A 19,226-nucleotide genomic window follows, 5' to 3' on the forward strand; every position below is an offset into this window, starting at 1 on the left:
GCCCCCATTTCCCACCTGCATTCCCTGATGCCCTGAGAATCCAGGCCCCACGCCTGACAGTGAGGGTTCGGGAAGCACGTTTATTCAGAAGAAATAAATATGGCTCGTGGAAAGGGATTGGAAGGCAAGGAGAGGGACACTTGCGCCGCAGCCGCACGGCCGGGTCAGGGTTCCGGTGTTTCCAGCATGTCTGCCAGGGCTCTGGAGAGGAGAACACAGAGGTTAGACAGCCGAAGTGTCCAGAGCTCACCCCCTGCCCACTTCACGGACGGGGAAAAAGAGTCCCAGGGTCCACCAGTAACTCACAGCGGGACAGCGCTTCTCTGAACAGGGCCCTGTGACAGCCCCCCACCCCAACACACACTTACTGGTACAGGGACGAGGAGAAATAGTCGACGTAGCTTCCTGTGGTAGAGCAGAGGAAAGAGGCTTGAGGGGTACGCCACAAGCGAAATTAGGGGGCCACTCAGTACAGAGCGCGGGATTGGGCCCCCTTTTTCCTAATTCCTTCCTCAGACTGGATTCCCTCTACTGGGACTCCTTCGAAGGCCACGACCCTCCTCCTTGCTCTGGGCGTTCCTGTGCTCCCGTGGCCCCGCCCCTTTGGTTCCTACTTGCTTTTGCCCCGCCCCTCAACCTTCTACCCTTCTCCTTCCTCGGTTTCGGCAATTCCCCAGCGTCCCCCTATCCGGGCCCCGCCCCGTCCGCATGCTCACCGCTGGGTCACGCCTTTCCAGATGGCCCCGCCCACAAGCCTTCCTGCCCCGCCCCTTTTATTTCTACTTGCTTTTGCCCCGCCCCTCAGCCTTCTACCCGTTCTCCTTCCTCGGTTTCAGCAATTCCCCAGCGTCCCCCTATCCGGGCCCCGCCCCATCCGCAGGCTCACCGCTGGGTCACGCCTTTCCAGATGGCCCCGCCCACAAGCCTTCCTGCCCCGCCCCTTGCTGGGCCCAGCCCCTTCCTCAGGTTTTTCCTGGGTCCCACCTATGCTCACCTGGAGTGCAGACAGTTTCGCAGACCAATGGGCAGAGGTGGCAGAACTGACAGTGCTGGTGGAGGGGACGGGGAGAGAGAGTGAGCGGTAGGGCGCGGTCGGGGCGGAATCAGGACGCGGACGGGACCGCACGGGGGCGAGAGGCTACAGCAGAGGTTAAGATGGGAGCCAGGATTAGGTGTGGAGTCAAGGCTGCATCAGGGGTAAGAGGCTGGGTCAGTTTAAGATCAGATGCCGGGATTTAGGGCTGAAGGTGTTCAGACGGTTGCGGGCCATCCCGAGGCCTGCTAGATCCTTGAGCTCGGGGGAGGTCTCACCTGGCACTGGTCGCAGTGCTCGTCCATGTTCTCTTCCTCACAGTGACAGCTCTCACATTCAGTGCATCGCTGGGGACCAGAGGAGCCTGGTTAGAGGGAAACCCTAACCCCTCTTGGGAGATAACCTGCCGGTCGTCCACCCCTGGTCATTTCCCCAGACTCTCCACTCTCATTGCCTCCAACACTGAGCTCAGTATCTTCCCCCAAACGCGCTTCTCATTCCTCCCCTGCCCCCGGTGCCCTACCTCAGAGCAAGGCCACGTCCCCCAGTCACTGTAGGTCAAGCAGGCCGGTGTTCTCTTCAACCCTCTCTCCCTATTCTTCCCACAGCCTGTCTGTCAATCCCCAGTCTCCTCCTTCCTACCTCTTGACTCTTTGCCGCAGACCCCTGTCCCTGTCCTCACATCCCCGGGTGCAGCTCAGGTCTCATTCTCTTTCTCCTGGACCACTGCCCCAGCCTCCTCCCCAGCCTCCTGACCTCCAGTCTGTCTCTCAGGTAGACCCAGTAGTATCCTTCTTCACTCAGGACTGACCTTGCCCCTCCCTTGCTCAGAGCCCTCCCATGGCACCCCAGAGTCCCTGGGACAAATTCCAGGTACAGCTTCATGGGTGGATCTGGGCTAGGGACATACATTGCAGAAGGAGCAGTAGCCACACAGGGACCCTGGCTGGTAGTTCCCATACTCCTGCACATCCTGCGGACCTGTGGGGACAGGAGGGCAGCAGTGACCCAGGATGACTCCACTCCTCCCTCCCCCACCGGCCAGGCCACTTACCTGTGTCCTCACCACTCTCCTCACTGGAGGTGCCTCCAGCCACCCCCCTGCCGGTCAGTGGGTTGGGGATGATGGTGAAGGGGAGTTCATCTTCCTCCAGCCCCTCCTCCTCCTCCTCCTCTTCCTCCTCCCTGTGGTCTTGGTTCAGTGGGGCCCAGACCTCAGCCCTCTCCTCTTCATCGTCCTCCTCATCTTCCTGGTCCAGGCTTCCATGGTGGGTGCCTTCCTCTTTCTCTCCCTGCTCTGTACCTTCATCTTCCTCATAGGAGCTGTGGCCCTCTTCCTCCTCAGAATCACCCTCCCTCAAATGGCTTCTAGACTTGACTCCCATGTGTCGTGGGAGATGACGGCTAATTTCCTCCTCGATGGACCCACTGTGACCTTGGCCAATCCCTTCATCTTGGAGGCCGTGGTGCCTGTGGCTGGGGGCTTGGTGGGCAAGCTCAACAGATATGTCCTCATCTTCCTCCCTGGAGACTCTGTGCTGGTGATGCCCAGGGACTTTTGTTTTATACTTATCTGAGAAATCCTCCTCATCTCTCTTGTGGCCTTCGGGCTGGTGGCTTGTAGCATGGTGGCCGAACTTGACTGTGATTTCTTCTTCCTCCTCCTCATCTCCAAGGCTATGGTGGGCATGTCTGGGAACCTGGTGCCAATGTTCAGTGGATAAGTCCTCCTCTTCATCTTCCTTGTCTCTATGGCCTAGGTGCCTGTGGCTGGGGACATGGTGGTGGTGTTCAGCTGAGACATCCTCATCCTCTTCCTTCCTGTGGCCTTGGAGCTTGTGGCCCTGGTGTCCATACTCAGTGGAGACATCACCATCATCATTATCATCATCATTTTCTTCTTCGTGACCTTGGTGCCCATGGCTAGGGACATGATGGTGGTGTTCAGCTGAGACATCCTCATCCTCTTCCTCCCCTTGGCCTTGGTGCCTGTGGGTCTGGTGCCCATACTCAGTGGAGACATCCCCCTCGTCCTCCTCTTCCTCTGCCTCCTCTTTCTCTTCTCCATCATCTTCGTCCCCTCCGTGGCCTCGGTGTGCATGCCTGAGGATATGACGGTGATGCTCACTGGAGGGGATGTCCTCATCATCCTCGTCTTGATGGCCATGGCTCCCATGGCTGAGGAACTGGTGCCCACGCTCAGCTGAGTTTTCCATGTCTTCATCCCCATGGTCTCTGTGCCCACGGGCCTGCTCAACGTGCTCCGTGAAGACCTCCTCATCAGGGACATCCTTCTCTCCCACCTTGTGGCCTTGGTACCTGTGGCCCTGGAGTCGGTGGCCATCTTCCCTGGAGATGTCTTCATCCTCTTCTCCGTGGCCTCTGTGGCTCCAAACAAGATGCCCATTCTCTGTGGAAACATCCTCCTCATTCTCGTCTTGATGGCTTCTATGGGCATGGATGTGGTGGCCCAACTCTGCGGACGTGTCCTCTGTGGGCCCAGAGATGCCTGCGTTGTTCCAGTTGCTGGGGCCCAGTCTAGCCCCTCTCAGCTGCTGGGTCATGGCAGGCAGAAAGAGCAGGGTAGCCACAGCAGCCCAGAGGACAGAAGCGTGCAGCCATGGCCCACAGCGGGCCATGGGGACAGACAGGAACTAGAGCTTCTCCCAGGGCTGGCTCCAGCTGCCTCTGTGGCCACGTGGATGGATTTTAGGGTCCTTGTCCCCTTTTGGATCTAACTCTTTCTTTCTCCGCCTCTGCCTTCGTCTGGCCCTTGCTGTCCGGCTCTGAACACCCCTCTGAGGCTGTCTCTGGAGCCCCCTGACCCCCCTCTTGGGCTCTCCCTCCCCATTTCCCAGCCAATAGGGTCTTTCCCCTCCCTCTCTATGGCTAAATTTACTCTGAGCCCTGAGTTATTCTGGGTCAATCCCCGCCTGCCCCTCCCCTCCTGCTCCTTCTCCTCCTCCCAGCTGGGGAGGGGGCGAGTGAAGGGGTCTCTCCCTGGCCAGGAGAAGGGGCCAAGGGACTTGACTTTGAACTCCAACAAGCTCAGATTTGTCAGCTGCAAAGACAAAGGCTAGACTTTTAGCGAAACAATTTGGGGGAGCCTGGGGCACCTGGGTGGGGGACAGGAGGGACATATCGGAGGGAAGAGACTCCTGCAAAAGGACTGGGGGTTAGATTATAGGGAGTTTCCAGCGAGAATGGGATACTTTGGTGAGAGAGTGAATGCCAATATGGAGACCTGGAACGTGGTGAAAGGAACCCTGCCCCCAGCACATATATCCATGACCTCCTGTCCCTGGAACTCAGATCTGGGGGCAGGGGACCAGGCCAGGCCAGGGCTATAAATACAGTGGGTGTGTGTGTCGGGGGAGCTCAGGTTACAGAGGCCCCAGCTGTCCCCATCAGAGACAGCTGGCAGGAGACATGAGGCCTTGCCTGTTTGTGTGTGTCACTATCTCCCACTCCTCACCTGTCATGATTGACCCCAGTCTTTGGGTCTCCATCCCTTTTTATGGTCCCCCCTCTGTTTCTGTCCCTTGATTTCTTAGGGCCTCTGTCCCCCCTCCGTGGGATGTCCTCCATCCCCCTCTCACTCTGAGCTTGTCTACCGTCTCATTCTGAGTGTGTGCCCCACACAAGTCTTCTCCCTTTCTCCTTGGGTCACTGTACCCCCTCTCCCAAGTCTCTGTCCTCCCTTTCTGAGTTTCTCCCCATCAGTCCATGTGTCCCCTCCCTCCATCTCCAGCCGCCACCTCTGTGGGTCTTTGCCCCTCCCCCAGCCCCGCGGTCTCTGTCCCCAGTCTCCCTATGTCCTTGTCTCCCGCTCTCTCTTTGTATTACCGTGTCCCCCCTCCCATCTCTGGCACCTCCTGTCCGGAGTCTCTCGGCCTCCGCACCCCCCGGTCCCCGGTCCCCTCTCTCGGTCTCTCTGCGGCAGCCTCGGGCCCCGCCCTCCACTCGAGTGTTTCCGAGACTCCCGGCCCAGGCGGGGCGGGGAAGCGGCGGATCCGGTTTGTCCTGGGCGGGTCTGGAAGGGGGGTTGGTGGACGGAATACCGGGCGCCCGAAGGGTTGGGTTCCGCTGCTGCCATGGTGGTTCCGGAGAAGGAGCAGGTAGAGCGCCGGGCCCTGGGGCCGGAGGAGCGGGGAGCGGGAGACCTGGCCCCCGGCCCCGGAGAGGAGGGCGCTGGAGACCAGATTCCTGGGTCAGACGCAGGGGAGTGGGGGTGGGGAGCCCGGACTCCCGGGCCCCTGGGGACGGGCAGGAGGGGACTTGGGGGTCGAGACGGCTGAGTCCGAGAGAGCGGGGCGCTGGGGTCTCGGCGGTAGGTCACGGGGTGGGGGACTCCGTATCCCGTAGGATTGAACTGGGCTCCCTCCATCTCGCCCCTTGTCCCTGTCCCCAGAGCTGGATCCCCAAGATCTTCAAGAAGAAGATCTGCACGACGTTCATAGTTGACCTCACAGATCCGGGGTGAGGAGTTCGTCCCGGGGACCGAGCCCAGCCGCAGAACCCGCCCCCCGAAGACCCCTCTCCCTTCCCCCTGTTCCTGGCCTTGCGGACCTTCCCCAGGGCGTCCCCTGCTGCGCTCCCCCTCGGGAGGGTTGGGCCTGTGTAAACGCTCCCGTTCTCCGTCGTCCCGCTCACAGTCAGTGTAAAAGCTCCAGGGCTCGGTTCGGTTTCTTTTCTTTCTTTCCTTCCTTCTTTCCTCCCCTTCCTTCCCTTTCTTTCGTTTCTTTCCTTCTTTATGTCTCTTTTATGTTTCCGTGTCTTTGTGTCACTTTGTCTCTGTCTTTTGACTATCTCTGTCTCGTTCATTCACTTGTTCATTCATTCATTCACCCATCCAAGAAAGCTTCACTCAGGGCTCCCAAGGGCGGGGGCCCATTCAGCATGATTCAATGGCCCTGCCAGGGTTCAAATTTCATTGGGAAGCATGGTTTGTGGCTTTGGGCAAATCATTTCACCTCTCTGGGCCTTGTCATCTGGACATAAAAACAGGCCTTATCTCCCGAGGTTCTTGTGAGAATTAAACAAGATAATGTTTGTTATATTTCTGGAACAGTGTCCAGCATATAGTAAGTACTAGAAAACACCCGCAATTCCCACTGGAATTATTACGGTGTGCAGACGCTGTGTAGGGCAGCCAGGGATACTGCCTGAGCCAGACAGGGTGTTGCTGCCCTCGAGGAGCTCCTGGCCTGTAGTGATGGTCTCTCAAGTGGATTTGGGCTTTTTAGTTGTTCTCAAGACAATCTTTGCAGAGTGGGAAACGTCAACATTTCTAATATAGTGTGTGGTTTTTCTGCTTTTTTTTTTTATAGTGTGTGTTTTGTTATGAAAATATTAGCGCAGTACAGCTTGTAAATTATGTATAAACAAACAGATATACATTTATTGGGCGTGAGTGCTCATAAATGTTTTACTGATGGGGGGGTGTGTGGTCAAGCAAGTTTAGAAACCTCTGGTCTGGCAGGAGGAGGAAGACATAGCGGACAATTGTGGTAAGTCCAGGGGATAGCAGCTTCCACCCTGAGACATTGTCCTCGGGTGCTAAGGAGCCAGGAGGGGTGGGGTTGGCTTTGGGTGTAGAAACACCCTCTGGGGCTGTGTGAGGATGAATAGGAGTTTGGAAAGCCAGGGAAGAGGCTGGGTGGAGGGTCTACGTGGGAGGGGAAGAGACCTGAGCCAGGCCAGGGCTATAGGGACACAGAGAGGAGGGGATGGGGTGAAGATTCAGGGGGCAGGAGGGTGGAGCTTGGAGACTGATGGATGTGAGAGGGAATGGGTGGAAGCTGGCTCCCGAACACATGGTCTGGGACACAGCTGGGTCATCAGGAGATGGGGAACCCAGGAGGAAGAGCAGGTTTCAGAAATGTCACTAAGCTCAGCATGAGACTTTGTGTATCGGGGGCCTAGGGGGACTCAGGGGTGTGTGAAAATAAAGGTTTGGACTTACATCCAGGATCTGAGAAGTCCTAGCTGTACATGCTAATTGAAACTGTGGAAGTAGGTGAGATGTCACAGGGAAAAAAAGTGTAAAGTCAGGGGGGTTGCAAACTGGCAATTCTATGGCCAATTTGTGTGTGTGTGCACATGCGTGCACGTATGTGGAAGGGTATTTTTAAAAGCCTGTTTCTGAATGCCTTAAGACAAACATGCACACTTCAAATCCCCACAGCCTACAGCACATCCACTTATTTTCTGATGCTTCTTCCTATGAAGTTACTTGCATGGCCCCTGGGGGCAGCAACTTTGAGAACCTTGTAGGGAAGCCACTGTGGTCCTCGGTATGCAGAACGCCCACACTCAAGGAAGGTGAAGAGCAAGAGAAAGCCACAAACAAGGCAGGGACAGGGCACTGGGGAGGGGGAGATGACCAGGGGGCCAGGTGTACCCTGCCAAGGAAGAGGCTTTCCAGAATCAGCCTTTCAGCTGTGACCAGTGCCAGCTTGCAAGACAGCCAGGTGAGGCCTGAATAGGGGCCATTGTATTTGGGGACTTGCAGCTAATTGCAGCTGATCTTACTGAGAACAATTTCAGTTTGGGTGGCCACACTGGACTGAGGTAAGAGGGTAAGTGGTGAGGCGTGCAGAGGGGATATCTCCTGGCACTGTCCACCAGAATTTTCTGCAGTGGTGGAAGCGTTCTATATCCATATCCAATATGGCAGCCACTGGCCACATGTGGCCCCTGGGCACTTAAAATCCAGCCAGTGTGACTGAGGAACTGAATTTCCATTTGATTTAATTTTAATTTATTAGAATGTAAGGAGCCTCATGAATATAAAGAACACCATGCACCTAGGGGCTACTGTATTGGACAGTACAGGCTCTGGATCATTCTTCAAAGAAGTTTTGCAGTGAAGATCTAGTGGGAAGTAGGCAGAAGGGCTAAGGATAGGGCTGAGATGAGTGAAAGGATAAAGTGGATAAACTGAGGCACACCAGGTCTGTGGAGTTAGACTCAGGAAGGAGGAGGGACCCACCTTCACTAGTTCTCTCCGAGCCAGGAACTGGCCTAAGCATATTCTGTTCGTTTTGTGTGTGGATCACTTGGCTGTTCTTTCAGTGTCTTCACAGCTTTTGCCAAATTCACATCCCACCATCATTTCCATAAAACTGGTCCTTAAATTGGCTCACTTCATGTATGTAAATACAAGTCTCCTCCACTATCTGAATTTCTTCTGGAATTGGGGACCAAAGAGGATTAGGGATTCTCAAATGAATCCCTCAGTCCCCAATTACTTATTCTTTGAAGCCCAGGTGGCACTCACATTTAGGTAGCAAGGGAGACTTGGTACATATATTTAGCGGGGGAGAAGCTGGTTTTTTGTTTGTTCGTTTTCGGTGTTTTTGTTTGTTTGTTTTTGCGGCTTGGCCAGTGCGGGGATCTGCGCCCTTGACCTCGGTGTTAGGACACCATGCTCTAACCAGCTGAGCTGACTGGCCAGCCCCCTGGAAGAAAAGTTTGGTATGTGATCACCATAAGCAGAAAACCTGTTCGATTCGCCACAAAGAAAGAAACAAGCTATAGAAGACAAATACAACGCACCTGATCTTAGCCAAAAGGCTGAAAAGCGATGACAAATACGATGAAAAGCAAATAAAGGCGTTTGCCTTCCGGCTGGATGCCGCTGCCAGACCAATTTTCTGGGTCTGAGGCCTGCTTGTCTCTGTTAAAAAGAAAGACTGGCAAAGGATTAGGCACTAAAGATACCCAGCACCCAGCTGAGCCTCTCTCCTCGCAGTACTCCGAGAACTGAAAAAGGAATGACTTTCTCACTGTGTTATTCAGGGTTATTTAAAGCTGTGTGAAGTTCGTGTGGATTTGTCTCTGGCTGGAACTGGTATGCAAGCCTCATTTCAGGAAACACTGTGTCACTCTGTTGGTTCCTCGGAGTTCCATGGAATAGGTGGTGCTATGACTGTCTTTTCATTCGAAGAGGAAATTTAGGCTCAGAGAGGGGAAGCCACCTGCCCAAAGTCGCACAGCTTCCTCAGCCTCAGCACATGAGCTCTCTCTGAATTACTGTCTGGGTTTTCCTTCTCATGGTGAACATCATCTGTTTGGACTGGGGACAGCGAAGATACCCACAATGGCCATCTTTGCTTTTCCATTTGAGGTCCTGCAGGCGGCAGTGAGGGTGGGACCCTGTTAGCCCCCGTATTTCTGCTTTCTTGAGCCCTGCTGGCTTCCTTCTGGTGGGGAAGGGTGACCGTAGCTGTCCTCTGCCCCAGCCTCTCCCCCAGATGGTCACAGCCAGTGCCGGGGTCAGCATGGATTCTGACTGCCTCTGGGGCCAGGGTCCATGTAGACACCCCCACTACAGAAGTACGGACACTTCTAAAAGATGCTCGGGGTCGGTAGAAGCACACCTCTGTTCATGCTTTACCCTTGCACCCCCAGAGGGACCTTGTGCCAGTGTGGGCGCCCGCGGAATGTCCACCCGTCAGTGGCTGTGGAGGATGCATTCGGGGCAGCTGTGGTGACTGTGTGGAACAGCAACGTGCACACAACGGAGAAGCCCACTGATGCCTATGGGGACCTGGACTTCCTGGGCATCAGCCGCAAGTCCAGCAGTGTGAAGCCTGCATGTCTGGGCAGGGCTAGGGGCACCAAGCGGGGCTGCATGGCCTGGGAGCACCCCAGCTGAACGTTGTCTCCCCATTTGCCCATCCCTGTCTTTGCCTCTCCCTGGGTCCCTGTCTCCTCCACCCTATCTGTCTTCTCTCTCGGAGTCTGTCCCCCTCTGTCTCTGGGTCTCTCTCTTTGGATCTCTGTCCCCGCCACCTCTGGGTCTCTGTCCTGCTCTGTCTCTGGGTCTCTGTCTCTCTCTCTCTGGGTCTCTGTCACCCCCCATCTCTGGGTCTCTGTCCCCCTCCTCATGTCCCCTCTTCCTGTGTGTCCACAGTTTCTCCGGCTCTCTGACCGCACGGATCCAGCTACAGTTTATAATCTGGTCACACGCACGTGGGGCTTCCATGCCCCGAACCTGGTGGTGTCAGTGCTGGGGGGGTCAGGGGGCCCCGTCCTTCAGACCTGGCTGCAGGACCTGCTTCGACGCGGGCTGGTGCGGGCCGCCCAGAGCACAGGTGACTGAGGGTCAGCAGGGGCTGTTTCCTGGGCCTGGGCCCAACTGCCATCTCCCCTGCTCCTCTGGATGCTGTCCTCCACCCCTGCAATCTGTGGGTTTGTCTCTGTCTTAGTCTCTATTTCTCTCCCTCGGTTTCTACATGTCTCTTTGTCTCTGTGTAGGGGCCTGGATTGTCTCTGGCGGGCTGCACATGGGCATTGGCCGGCATGTTGGTGTAGCTGTGCGGGACCACCAGATGGCCAGCACTGGGGGCACCAAGGTGGTGGCCATAGGCGTGGCCCCCTGGGGTGTGGTCCAGAATAGAGACACCCTCATCGACCCCAAGGTGGGACCCAGGATCTTGGGAAAAGATAGGACCGGGGGCCTGGACTCCTGGGTTAGGGGGAGGAGTGACTTGTGTTTGTGCTCCCGGCCCTGATGGAAAGATTCCCTGCTCTGGCCATTCGTCTCCCAGGGCTCGTTCCCTGCGAGGTACCAGTGGCACGATGACACCGAGGATGGGGTCCAGTTTCCCCTCGACTGCAACTACTCAGGCTTCCTGCTGGTGGACGATGGCAGGCACGGCTGCATGGGCGGTGAGGACCGCTTCCGCCTGCGCTTTGAGTCCTACGTGTCACAGCAGAAGACCGGCGTGGGAGGTGAGCAGCTCCTGGGACCCATGCCCAGGATCCCAGTGGTCTGGTCTGCCCAAAATTTGGGGAGTTTCCTATGTCTTTTCCCATCATTTACTGTGTTTTTAAAAGCCTCTATCTTGAAATCTCATATGCATACAGAAAAATACAAAAAAGTGGACAGCTTGATGAATTTTTAACCCTCTGAACCCACTTTTTCAATCAGCATCCAGATAAGGAAACAGAATATTACCAGCCCCCAGAGGTCCTCTCTTTATTCCCACCCAATGGTCACCACTGTCTTAATTCTAACAGCTGAGAGAAGTTCAGACTGTATTTCCACTTCATGTAAATGGAATTATAACCTCTGTATGATTTTGAGTCTGGCTTGTTATATTCAACATGATCCCAGGGAGATTCATCCATATCATTCCGTGAGCTGTAGTTTGTAAAAAGCCCATGGGCAAAAGAAGAAAAATAAATAAATTAGAAAATATTTTGGGGGCCGGCCCAGTGGTGCACTGCTACAGTGCGCCGCTTGGGAGCATGGCGGCGCTCCCGCCGAGGGTTCGGAGCCCACATACAGACCGGTTCCCGCTCACTGGCTGAGTGAGGGGCGGGCGCAGCACCAAGGGTTGCGATCCCGTTGCCAGTCCCGGTCTGGTATGGGCGCGACACTGAGGGTTGCGGTCTGCTGCCGGACACGAAAAAAAAGACAAAAAGGAAAAAAAATAAAAAAGAAAAAGGAAATATTTTGAACTGAATGGTAATGAATATATGACTTACCAATACTTTGGGGATGAAGCCAAAGCAACACTTAGAGGGAAATTTGTAGATTTAACTGCATATATCAAAAAAGAAGAAAGGCTGAAAGTCAATGATTTAAGCTTTCAACTTAAAAAAGAACAAACCTTGATAACACCAAGGTCAAGGTTTCAGATCCCTGTATGGGTCAGCTGCCAAAACAAAACCAACCAAATAAGCACCAAAAACAAAAAAACAACCCCCCCCCAAAAAAAAAACTAGAAACAAAACACCAAATCAAATCTAAAGAAAGTCGAAGCAAGGAAATAATAAAGCCAAGCACAGAAATCAATAAAATAGAAACCATGTATGGTGGAGAAAATCAACTAAACCAAAAGCTGCTTCTTTATAAACATTAAAAAAATTAACTTAATTCTTAAACTTTCTTCAGCTTTTAGGAAACTTTAATCTTATTTTTTAAATTATGCTACAGTAAAGCTGACTGTTTTTGGGTGTACAGTTCTATGAATTGTAGCATATTTCTGGATTTGTGTATTCACGACTGCAACGAGGTTACAAACCAGCTCTGTGACCACAAAAGAATTCCATTTCGGGCTGGCCAGTTAGTTCAGTTGGTTGGAATATGGTGTTGATAATACCAAGGTCAAGGGTTAGGATCTCCTTACCAGCCAGCCACCAAAAAAAAAAAGAAAAGAATAGAATTCCCTTTGTATCCCTCACCCCTGGCAATCACAGATCTGTTCTCTGTCACTGTAGTTGAAGGTCCTATAAATGGAATACGGTAATATGTAACCTTTTGAGACTGGCTTCCTTCACTCAACATAAGGTATTATGGCAGCTTTAATAAGTGCACATTGGAACAAATCAAATCATAAAAAGGTGTATAAAGAAAAAGTTCATTAGCTTCCCTTCCAGCTCCAACCCCCACCCTCCTTCCTATGTGATTTAGCTATTGGGCTTTGATAAATACCTTTTCTGTGTTTTAATGGTCCTTCCTATTCCTGTTTCCTTCATTTTCTATTTGAAATTTCAACCCCTCTGTCTCTTGGGTAATCAATCAATCACAGGATTGATTCATGCAAGAAACACCTACCTCATTCAGGGACCCAGAAGTCCAAGTCCCCAGCCCCCTCCTCCCTTGGGAAGTTAAGCATTACTGTTTTCAAAATCTGGCCCCTCCCAAAGTGCTCAAAGAAATGACAACTCCTAAGAGCCTCAGAACAGAAGATTAGGAAGAAGCCAGCGTTTGCCCCAGGGGCTCCTGGGAAATGAGGGTTCTCTCCTGTCTCTGGCAAAGGCTGATGGGAAGTTACCAGGCCTCCAGCTCTCTTCTCTCCTTAGGGACTGGAATTGACATCCCTGTCCTCCTCCTCCTGATCGGTGGTGATGAGGAGATGTTGAAGGTAGAGGGGATGGATGGCTGGGTCTAAGGGAGGAGGGGCATTAGGGGCCAGGACTCCTGAGTCCATAGTCTTTGGGGCAGAGGAGCTGGGGGTCTGGATTCCAGGTGGGGTTAATGTCCTGCTTTCCCTGACTTGACTCTCCCTTTCCTGTAGAGGGTAGAGGATGCCACCCAGGCTAAGCTCCCTTGCCTCCTGGTGGCTGGCTCTGGGGGAGCTGCAGACTGCCTGGTAGAGACTTTGGAAGACACTCTGGCCTCAGGGAGTGGGGGAGCCAGGCGAGGTGAAGCCCAAGATTGGATTAGGCGTTTCTTCCCCAAAGGGGACCCTGAGGTTCTACAGGCCCAGGTATGTCATTGCTGGTCCATCTCTGGATCCTGAGATGGGAGACAGCTGGGGACCCAGGCTCCTGGGTCTGAGAGAGGAGAGGGCTGTGGGCTTGGACTCCCAGGATCTGGGTGTAGAGGGTGCTGGGCACCTAGACTATTAGGTCCCAGAGGGGAATGGCCTCCTGCATCCCTTTAGACAGGGCCCAGGAGGAGTTGGGCTGGGGATGCAGAATTTGGTGTTCTGCAGGTGGAGAGGATTATGACCCGGAAGGAGCTGCTGACAGTCTATTCATCTGAGGATGGCTTTGAAGAATTTGAGACCATTGTTTTGAGGGCCCTTGTGAAGGGTAAGACTTGGACTCTTAAGTTCTCCCCTACCTCAGTTCAACTTTGGACATCTTTCCTGGCCTTGGCACTTTGTCGATGGTCTCTAATCTAAGGCCCATGCCTCTTTTCATCTCTCTTACATCCTCGCCCTTTGCAGTGCTTCTTGGGGCTTTGCACAGTTCTGTGTGGACAGTTTTCCCCAGATGTTTTCATTATGTTTCAGCATCTGCTTCCCTCTGTTGGGTGCATCCATCCGTTCCTTCATCTTTCATCATCTGTCCATCCGCCCATCCATCCATCCACCTATGTTCCCATCCGCCCATCCTTTCACCTGTCCATCTACATATCTATGGGTGATTCCATCCATTTAATTCTTCCATCCAGCTATCTTTCATCCATCCATCTTTTTCTTTTCTTTTCTTTCCTTTTTTTTTGGCAGCTGGCTAGCATGGGGATTCGAACCCTTGACCGCGGTGTTACCAACACCACACTTTAACCAAGTGAGCTAACTGGCCGGTCCCAGCCATCCGTCTACCCGCCCTTCTTTTCATTCACCCATCCCACTGTTCTCCATCTGTCCACCCGTTCACTCACTCTTCCTTTCCTGCGTGCCTCCAGCATGTGCTAGCTCTTCAGTTAGACATGAACTGAAGTGCTGTCTCCCAGCGAGGAACTCCTGATATTTCACCAGAAATGTCAGTTTAGAGGACTGTGTGATGACAACCAAGGCAGTGAACACAGTGGTCGCCTGGAAGAGGCTGAGGATGGGGCTCATTTGTTCATTTGGCAAACATTATCCTAGGCTCCAGAAATTAGAGCAAACCCACTTCCTGCTCTCAAGGATCCCAGATCCCATTAGGTTTGCTTGGACACAACTTTAAGTAAAATTTAAGGTAAAAGCACAGGGAAGAATCACTGTCAGTAGGGAAGAAACTTCAAGGAGAAGGTGGTATTTAAACTGGACTTTGGGGCCGGCCCGTGGCTCACTCGGGAGAGTGTGGTGCTGATAACACCAAGGCCATGGGTTTGGATCCTATATAGGGATGGCCGGTTGCTCACTTGGGAGAGCGTGGTGCTGACAACACCAAGTCAAGGGTTGAGATCCCCTAACCGGTCATCTTTTTTAAAAAAATAAATAAATAAAAATAAACTGGGCTTTGAAGAGTCAGTAGAATTTGGATTTAGCAAGCTGGGGGTGGGGAGGGTGGAAAGAAAAGTAGTATGGAAGATTCCTTGGGTTCTGTGGGGATGCATCTGGGGAGGGTTATTTTTGGTGCCAGAAGAATTTTATGGGGGAAATACCCACTTAGATAAAAGGCAAAGTGGCATTCTATAGTGCATGCTTAGCTCCAGGTCCCCATCCCAATTGTATCCACCATATTTGTGGTGTAGTGGGAAGAGCAATTACTCTTGACTTTGGAATCAGACAAAGCTGAATTTGAATACCAGCTTGGCCTCTTTCTTGCTGTATGACCTTGAGAAGAGACTTCCCCTCTCTGAGCCTCAGTTTCTCTCTCTGAAAAATGGAGATAATATCTTGCAAGGAGTGTTGTGAGCCTCAGAGGCAAGGTATGAGCAGTGTCTGGTCCCCAGTGGGGGCCCAACAAATGGGAACTCTTCTTAATATGATTCCATTTCTTGTGGGGACACATCCTTAAATATAGGATGATAGTCAATGGACAAATCTGATTTATTCCACAGAAGTTAGCTCAGCATCTCCTGGGGGAAAACACAGCAGCTCTGTAAGATGTGGTTTGCTGGGGGTGTAAGTCTGCTGCCTGCAGAAGTAGAAGTGACCGCACGCGGCTGGGGAAGTTGGAGATGGCTGATGGGTGTGGGAGAGCAGAGTCGAATGGACAGGGTGTCAGCAAGGGGCAAGCGGGAAGGGAACGCGCCCTCCTTAAGAATCTAGTAGGAGCCAGGGGTCGTGCAGAGCAGTTAGTGTACACTTTTGCCCCTTTTATGCTCCATCTCTGCCTGCAAGGATTATCTCCCCCACTTTGCAGATGAAGAGACTGAGGCTCAGAGAGGGGAAAGTGACTTGTCCAAGGTCACCCAGCTAGTACCAGGGGTTATGCTTTTAATTCAGGTCTGTGTGACTCTCAAGTCCATTGCATGGGGCATGTTTGGGGGAGAGGTAAGAGGCTCACATGGCTGTCATGTAGCACGTGGCATGAAGGGAGTGTTGGAGATAAGGCTAGCGAGATGGCCAGGGGTCAGACTGCCCAGGACCTCAGATGCCAGGCTGAGGGGCTAAGACTTTGGGCTGAGAGGCAGGGAAGGACCAGGGTCAGTTCTGTGTATACAAGGACCCTCTAGGAGCAGATGGGGGCACACAGGAGAGGAAAGATGAGACCACCAGAAGCTGCAGAGCTGGTGGTGGTACAGGATGAAGCTTGAGCTGCAGCTGGGACCTTGGGGACAGTAAGGGAGGTTAGGCAGAGTCAGGCTGGAGCTTGGGGACTGATGGCCTCTGGGATGTGAGGGGAAGGGAGGGACAAGGACACCCAGTCATTGACTGGGTGGACAAAGGAGCTATTACTGGGATGGGGACAGGGCAAGATGGGTTTGGGAGGTAGACACTGAGCTCAGTATGGGACATGAGCATGAAGGGCCTGGGAAGGTCCGGGTGATAAGTGATGCCACATCAAGGCAGAACATAAAGCAACATATTATAAACCATTTTCTTTCCTTCCCTTGAAACAGTGAGGAATGTAGGGGAGATTCTTAGAATCTCAGAAGATCCCATTCTGAATTGACCTTTGGGTTTCGAAAGGAAATATGAAGTGGTGCGGTCTTAGACATGGTGCTGCCCTCGTCTGGGCTCCCATGTCCTCAGTGATCAGTCTTGGGGGTCATACTGGCTACTGCAGATTCCTCACAGTTTGGAGCTTCTTCCTACAGTTGCTATTATTGAGAACAATGTTACAAAGTGGGTGCTGTCATTATTCCCATTCTATAGAAGAGGAAACTGAGGCTTCCAAGGTTCAGTGTCTTGCCTGAAGCCATTCGATTGTTATTGGTGGACCTGGGATTGGAACCCAGGTCTGCCTGCCCCAGAGCCCACTGCTCATCTGCACCACATTCGATGACCTCGTTATGTGATACGGATTTGGGGAATGACCAAAATGAGATGAATTTGCTTTGGAGACAGATGTGGAGCAAGTGGAGGCAGAAGGAAAAGCTAACTCTACAGCACAACAATTGCTCTTTAGGACTTTTCATGCCCCTGTTGACTGGATCTATTACATAGCTGGATTAAAATTTTAAAGGCCCCTTGTTCTCACTTGTTTTTAATGACATCCAGGGTCTCCCGGAATCCCTCTAATATTCACATTTTTTCCAACCTCATTTCCTGCTATGTCACCTCTTTCCTCTCACGACACACCTCAAGTTTAAGAAATCAGAATGAATCATTTGTAATCATATCCTGTGTTTTCCTGGACTCAGGCCTTTGCCTAAGCAGTTTGTGCTGCCTTGAAAGTTCTTTCCCCACGTTAGATGCACACCTCCCAAGTCTTTCAGAAGCCCTGATCCACACCTGTCCTCTAGGAGGCTGTCTTAGGCCACACAATACCTCTGTGACTGTAGCCCCCTCTGGGTCTTAGTTATATTCTATGCCCATCTCTGAGGGCACTGAGCACCCTGAGGGTAGTTACGTGTTTCTGTGACATATTTCCCTAGTAGAATGAGCTCCTTCAGGGCAGGATCTGGATCCGGTTTCTCTTTCCCTCCCTCCCATTGTCTGGCCCATAACCTACCTCGCTAAATGTTAAGTGAATAAATTACTCCCTTTCCTTCTTGGGAGCTCTAAACCAGTGGTCTGTGCTCTGGCCCTGAGCTGAACGACCTTAGGTCTATAATAGCCCTAATGCTTAAAGACCAAGACTCTGCCCAACGACACCCCCTTTATCTAGAGTTTAAATGTCAGGCATCCCAAATAGAAGCCAAACAGCCCTTCATCAGATGTTGCCACCCTCGCCTGACTTCTTGCCCCTCCCTCTCATCCTTTCAGCCTGTCGGAGCTCTGAGGCCTCAGCTTACCTGGATGAGCTGCGTTTGGCTGTGGCTTGGAACCGCGTGGACATTGCTCAGAGTGAACTCTTCCGGGGGGACATCCAATGGCGGGTGAGGGGTCAGGGCCTGGGGTCTGGGGATCCTGACAAAGGGGATAAGCTCTCCCTCCCTGACTTCTCAGACACCTGGCCCTGCCTTCCATTGTGGCCTGTCCCACCTTCCCTTAATTGTCCATCCATCTATGTCCATCTGCCCCCATCCTGTTCCCTCTTTTCTCATCCACCCATTCATCTGATCTGGTCATCGGTCACCCATAGCCCTGTCCCCCCATCTCTTGTCCTTAACCTCTGAGCTCACCTGGCCTCTTTCTGTCTCTGCTCATCCCACCTCCACCAGTCCTTCCACCTGGAGGCCTCCCTCACGGACGCCCTACTGAATGACCGGCCCGAGTTCGTGCGCTTGTTCATCTCTCATGGCCTCGACCTGGGCCACTTCCTGACCCCGACGCGCCTGGCCCAGCTCTACAGCGCGGCGACCCCCAACTCACTCACCCGCAGCCTTCTGGACCAGGCGTCCCACTGCGCAGGCACCAAGGCTCCAGCCCTAAAAGAGGGGACTGCAGAGCCCCAGCCCCCTGATGTGGGGCAGGTGCTGAGGGTGCTGCTGGGGGATATGTGCGCGCCGAAGCAGCCCCGCAGGGGCGCCCTGAATTCCAGTCCAGGCCAGAGCGGCGGGGAGTGCGTAAGGAAGGACAAGGACCGGGAAAGGCTGGGGCTGGGAAAGGCTGGGGCTGCGCCAAGGGACCTGGGGGCGTGGCCGCAGAACAGGGTGCGACCGAGCCGGGGGGGTTGGGGCGGGGCACGGCCTCACCACGCCTCTCCGCCTGCAGGTGCGTCTGCTGTCGGACAGGGTCCCCTTGGAGTTCTCGCTCGATGCCGGCCTTGGGCACTCCCCCTGGAGTGACCTGCTCGTTTGGGCACTGCTGCTGAACAGAGCCCAGATGGCCATGTATTTCTGGGAGATGGTGAGTGCTGACTCTGCTCTCTGATCCCCTGTCCTACATCCCTGTCCTTTATGCCTCCTGGGCGCCAGTGCCCGCCATGCGGTCCCCTGACCTCTGATGTCACCCGACCCGCAGCCCATCCTCAGTCCCTGATGTATGACTCCAACTGCTTCATCTTCATTTTCTCTCCCTCATATCATGCATTTTTTTTTCTTAATAACTTGTATTTTCCATTAGCAATATTTACTGGGCATTTCACCATGTTCATCCATAGAAATCGGGCTCATTCTTTCAAAATGGTTGCCTATATAGGGAGGGTAGACGTGATCCTCTAGCTGATGGGGAGTCACTTAAAGTTCCATTTGCAACTTAGATACATCGTGGTAGCTGCAATGTAGAAGGAGACAAAACTAGAGGCGAGGAAGCCAGGTCAAAAGGTCAAGCTGGGGTTGAGGGCCTGGACTAAAACAGCTGGGGCAGAGATGCTGGGACGCGTTTGAGAAATGTTTGAGAAGTTAAAAAAGAGTGACGAGGGCCGGCCCGGTGGTGCACTGCGACAGTGCGCCGCTTGGGAGCACGGCGGCGCTCCCACTGAGGGTTCGGATCCCACATACAGACCGGTTCCCGCTCACTGGCTG

At 53.3% G+C, this 19,226-nt stretch overlaps 2 protein-coding genes across 3 annotated transcripts in view; one reads left to right on the forward strand and one right to left on the reverse strand.

The window, feature by feature from the left end:
* Positions 1-59: 59 nt before the first annotated feature.
* On the reverse strand, positions 60-3,672 carry HRC (histidine rich calcium binding protein). The gene is made up of 6 exons (XM_008569324.1): positions 2,088-3,672; positions 1,944-2,014; positions 1,312-1,380; positions 995-1,049; positions 369-405; positions 60-201 (listed from the first exon to the last, which is right to left on the reverse strand). The coding sequence occupies exons 1-6, from the start codon at positions 3,670-3,672 to the stop codon at positions 165-167; spliced, it is 1,854 nt and encodes a 617-aa protein (XP_008567546.1). The 3' UTR covers positions 60-164.
* A 1,406-nt stretch (positions 3,673-5,078) lies between these two features.
* Positions 5,079-19,226, forward strand: part of TRPM4 (transient receptor potential cation channel, subfamily M, member 4) — a 42,946-nt gene continuing 28,798 nt past the window's right edge. The window contains exons 1-12 of one of the 2 annotated variants that reach the window (XM_008569323.1): positions 5,079-5,151; positions 5,445-5,512; positions 9,449-9,623; positions 9,954-10,134; positions 10,298-10,461; positions 10,591-10,774; positions 12,854-12,915; positions 13,069-13,260; positions 13,489-13,588; positions 17,584-17,696; positions 17,982-18,326; positions 18,475-18,609. In XM_008569323.1, coding sequence (XP_008567545.1) covers positions 5,128-5,151; positions 5,445-5,512; positions 9,449-9,623; positions 9,954-10,134; positions 10,298-10,461; positions 10,591-10,774; positions 12,854-12,915; positions 13,069-13,260; positions 13,489-13,588; positions 17,584-17,696; positions 17,982-18,326; positions 18,475-18,609 — 1,743 coding nt within the window. In that variant the 5' untranslated portion in view covers positions 5,079-5,127. Of the gene's footprint in view, positions 5,152-5,444; positions 5,513-9,448; positions 9,624-9,917; positions 10,135-10,297; positions 10,462-10,590; positions 10,775-12,853; positions 12,916-13,068; positions 13,261-13,488; positions 13,589-17,583; positions 17,697-17,981; positions 18,327-18,474; positions 18,610-19,226 lie in introns of those variants that run through there. The other variant, XM_008569322.1, reaches the window with a different exon arrangement.

This window comes from Galeopterus variegatus, unplaced genomic scaffold (genome assembly GCF_000696425.1).
Source record: "Galeopterus variegatus unplaced genomic scaffold, G_variegatus-3.0.2 Scaffold486, whole genome shotgun sequence".
NCBI classification, from domain to species: Eukaryota; Metazoa; Chordata; class Mammalia; order Dermoptera; family Cynocephalidae; genus Galeopterus; species Galeopterus variegatus.